Genomic DNA, 3,560 nt, shown 5'->3' on the forward strand with positions numbered 1-3,560 from the left:
CAAATATAATAAATTATGTTACTTAAGTTAATTTAATAATTTTTTTATTAATATAAATATTCGAGCCCAATTTATACCTCTTCAACTAATCTTACAAATTCTAATTCTAAAATTAACGGGAGAGAGAGAGCCGGAGTGTGGATAGAATAGAAGAAATACACAGCACAGCATCCGCCAATCAGAATTCAGAAAATCACACAGACCAAATCAACAAATCCTCCACTTCACATCTCCAAAAACCCCCCCTAGCCTCTCTCATCAAGGAGCAAAAGTCAATAATTTTGCTCCGAAGCCTGCCACACTCCACTAACCTTTTACATCCAAATAAAAAAAGAGGAAGCCAGGCCAGGCCAGACCAGCCAGACCAAACCAACAACCACACGCCCCCTCCTCCATCTCCACAAACTCGAAACAAGTAAAACCCCCGTCTGAAATCGTCTCCTAACGTTGAATGGCTGTTGCGAGTGGATTTGCGACAACTATTTCGGGTGCCAAAATGGAGACATTGCTATCGTTGAATTCTTCTTCTTATTCTACATCGTCTGTATCCTTTGTTTTGCCACAGGATATGCGGGTTTCTTGCAAACCCCCTAGAAATAATTATAGGAGAAGAGTCTTGCTGAATAATAAAGGAGGGGGGGTGAGATGCGAGGTTTCTACTGCTTCGAATGATGTTGCTCTTGCTGCTGAAATTGACCCGGCTAGAGTCTCTAGCATGTCTGCTCTTGAACAGCTCAAGACCTCTGCTGTTGACAGTGAGTTGTTTTTCTTATCCTCTTGAATTTTTTTTCTTCAGATTCCGTTGTTTTTACTGATTTTTGGGTTTCTATCCCGATTCTCAATTCTGGCCTTCTCAACCGTGAATGAGTTGCTTAATAGTAATTTAGATCGCTATCTAAATCAAAATTGCGTGGTCTTTGTGTGTGGTTTTACATTTATAACATGCGAGTGTGTAGCAGGGTTCTGAGATTATTTTTAATAAATTCTAGTGGCAAACTAAAATATATACCTTAATCATGTATTTGGATTCTGAGATTCACAGTCAGCGTTTAACCTTTTTGCATCTTAGTATGCAACAAAGGAAATATTGGTTTGGGTTTCAGCATTTTCCATAGAGGGTATAATCATCAAGTTTTTGTGGTGTTATTGCATTGCTAATGGTCTCTTTGTTGATTTCCAACAGGATATACAAAAGAGAGGGCTAGCATCGTGGTAATTGGGCTTAGTATTCACACCGCACCAGTTGAAATGCGCGAAAAGCTTGCCATTCCTGAAGCTGAATGGCCCCGAGCTACTGGGGAGCTTTGTGGTTTGAATCACATAGAAGAAGCCGCTGTGCTTAGCACTTGCAATAGAATGGAAATATATGTTGTTGCCCTATCTCAGCATCGCGGGGTCAAAGAAGTGACTGAATGGATGTCAAAGGTGCTTTCTTGTTCCTGTACTTGGTTTATCATGGAATTTAAGAGAACCTTCAATTTTACAGTCCTATTTACTCCATCAGTGCGTAGGAAGAGAGTTTTTCTTCCTATAAAGAAAATGCAGGATTAGACTTGCCATTATAAGTTAATAAGAGGTGGTCTAGCTAGACGACCTTGAGCGATTAAAACTTTCTATGCTATCACCAAGTTTACTGCCATTGAATGATTCGGATTTTTGTGTCCTGATTTTGCTTTAATATACGTGGCACGTGAGCTTCTCATGCTTTCTCAGGTCTTGTTTTTTCTAAAATGGCATTTAGTTGTTAAAATATTATTTCTCTTCTTTTCAGACAAGTGGTGTCCCTGTTTCTGAAATTTGTGAACACCGGTTTTTGCTGTACAATAATGATGCTACACAGCATCTGTTTGAAGTATCTGCTGGTCTTGACTCGCTTGTTCTTGGAGAAGGTCAGATTCTTGCTCAAGTTAAACAAGTTGTCAAAGTTGGCCAAGGGGTTGTTGGTTTCGGGAGGAACATTAGTGGGCTGTTTAAGCATGCAATCACTGTTGGAAAGCGGGTTAGAACCGAGACAAATATCGCTGCTGGGGCTGTTTCCGTGAGCTCAGCTGCTGTTGAACTAGCTTTGATGAAGCTCCCTGAATCTTCTCATGCCAGTGCCAGAATGTTGGTAATTGGGGCAGGGAAGATGGGGAAGCTTGTCATTAAACACTTAGTAGCAAAAGGTTGCACAAAGATGGTAGTTGTAAACAGAACAGGGGATAGAGTTGCAGCCATCCGCGAGGAGTTGAAGGATGTTGAGATCATATACAAGCCCTTTCCAGATATGCTAACTTGTGCTGCTGAAGCTGATGTTGTTTTCACAAGCACATCATCAGAAACTCCGTTGTTTGTGAGAGACGATGTTAAAGATCTTCCTCCTGTTGGTTCAGAAGTTGGGGGTTCGAGGCTATTTGTTGATATCTCTGTTCCCAGAAATGTGGGTTCATGTGTCAGCGACCTTGAAAATGTGCGAGTTTACAATGTTGATGACCTGAAGGAGGTTGTGGCTGCTAACAAAGAAGACCGCCTGAGAAAAGCAATGGAAGCTCAGGCAATCATTAATGAAGAATCAAAACAATTTGAAGCCTGGAGGGATTCACTGGAGACTGTTCCTACCATCAAGAAATTGAGGGCTTATGCTGAGAGAATCAGACTTGCAGAGCTGGAGAAATGCCTTTCAAAAATGGGTGATGATATCTCAAAGAAAACAAGGAGAGCAGTGGATGATCTTAGCCGTGGTATAGTGAACAAGCTCCTTCATGGTCCGATGCAGCACCTGAGATGTGATGGTAGTGACAGCCGGACTCTCAGCGAGACCCTTGAGAATATGCATGCTCTTAACAGAATGTTCAGCCTCGAGACAGAAGTGGCTGTTTTGGAACAAAAGATTCGAGCCAAACAAAGCCAGAAGTAAGTTCCAACATAAAATAGCTTCATGACACTTCATTAACCTCCGAATTGAATAAGAGGAAATCTTCCTCAACTTTCTGTGAATGCTGCCCCCAAGTGTAAACTTCACTTTTTTATGATTGAACTGTGATTCCCTTGAAGGAACACGTCCATTGATTTATTTGGTGCAATACACTGTTTTCAATTTGGAAATTGCTTCTTTTTTTTGTATGCATCCAGTGTTACCAGTAGTATCATCTTTCTAGGATACAGTAGGGTGATATAGAGGTGAGCTTGATCCGTGTATCGATTTGTTGTAAGAGTTCATGGCATGTATCCGGTATACTCTTATCGTTGTAATTAAGTATATACTTATTTTAATATAAAGCTGCCTTTTACTAGTATCTCTTTCGCGTGCACGCCTGCATGATGCACGCACCCTTTTTGTTTGTTTAGAAGGATGGAAAGGGTGAATGTGGAAGGAAGTGAAGGGAGAGGGTAATTATTATTCCATCAGCCAGTTTGGTTACCAAGGGAGAGGAAAAATGGGAGACGCCTGAATTGGGCAGACTGCAAATTACAGAATATGGAAGGATGGGAGGGATCCTTCCCTCGGGCCTCGCATGCACTTTGGAAAAGCTCCTGTGGGCTTTGGCAACCATGAAGTCCCAATAACTTGACTGCTCTTG

General features: G+C 41.3%; 1 protein-coding gene across 1 annotated transcript; it reads left to right on the forward strand.

Annotated features, from left to right (window-relative positions):
• Positions 1-203: 203 nt before the first annotated feature.
• On the forward strand, positions 204-3,275 carry LOC133691643 (glutamyl-tRNA reductase 1, chloroplastic-like). The gene is made up of 3 exons (XM_062112238.1): positions 204-755; positions 1,184-1,425; positions 1,772-3,275. The coding sequence occupies exons 1-3, from the start codon at positions 452-454 to the stop codon at positions 2,894-2,896; spliced, it is 1,671 nt and encodes a 556-aa protein (XP_061968222.1). The 5' UTR covers positions 204-451; the 3' UTR covers positions 2,897-3,275.
• The last annotated feature ends 285 nt before the right edge of the window (positions 3,276-3,560 follow it).

Source organism: Populus nigra, chromosome 4 (assembly GCF_951802175.1).
Source record: "Populus nigra chromosome 4, ddPopNigr1.1, whole genome shotgun sequence".
Classification (NCBI taxonomy): Eukaryota; Viridiplantae; Streptophyta; class Magnoliopsida; order Malpighiales; family Salicaceae; genus Populus; species Populus nigra.

Bases quoted from the DNA above. Each gene is read 5' to 3' on its own strand.
- LOC133691643 (XM_062112238.1), top strand. From the start codon at position 452: ATGGCTGTTGCGAGTGGATTTGCGACAACTATTTCGGGTGCCAAAATG. The intron at 756-1,183 runs GTGAGTTGTTTT...GATTTCCAACAG, and splicing joins CAAGACCTCTGCTGTTGACA to GATATACAAAAGAGAGGGCT. The intron at 1,426-1,771 runs GTGCTTTCTTGT...TCTTCTTTTCAG, and splicing joins TGACTGAATGGATGTCAAAG to ACAAGTGGTGTCCCTGTTTC.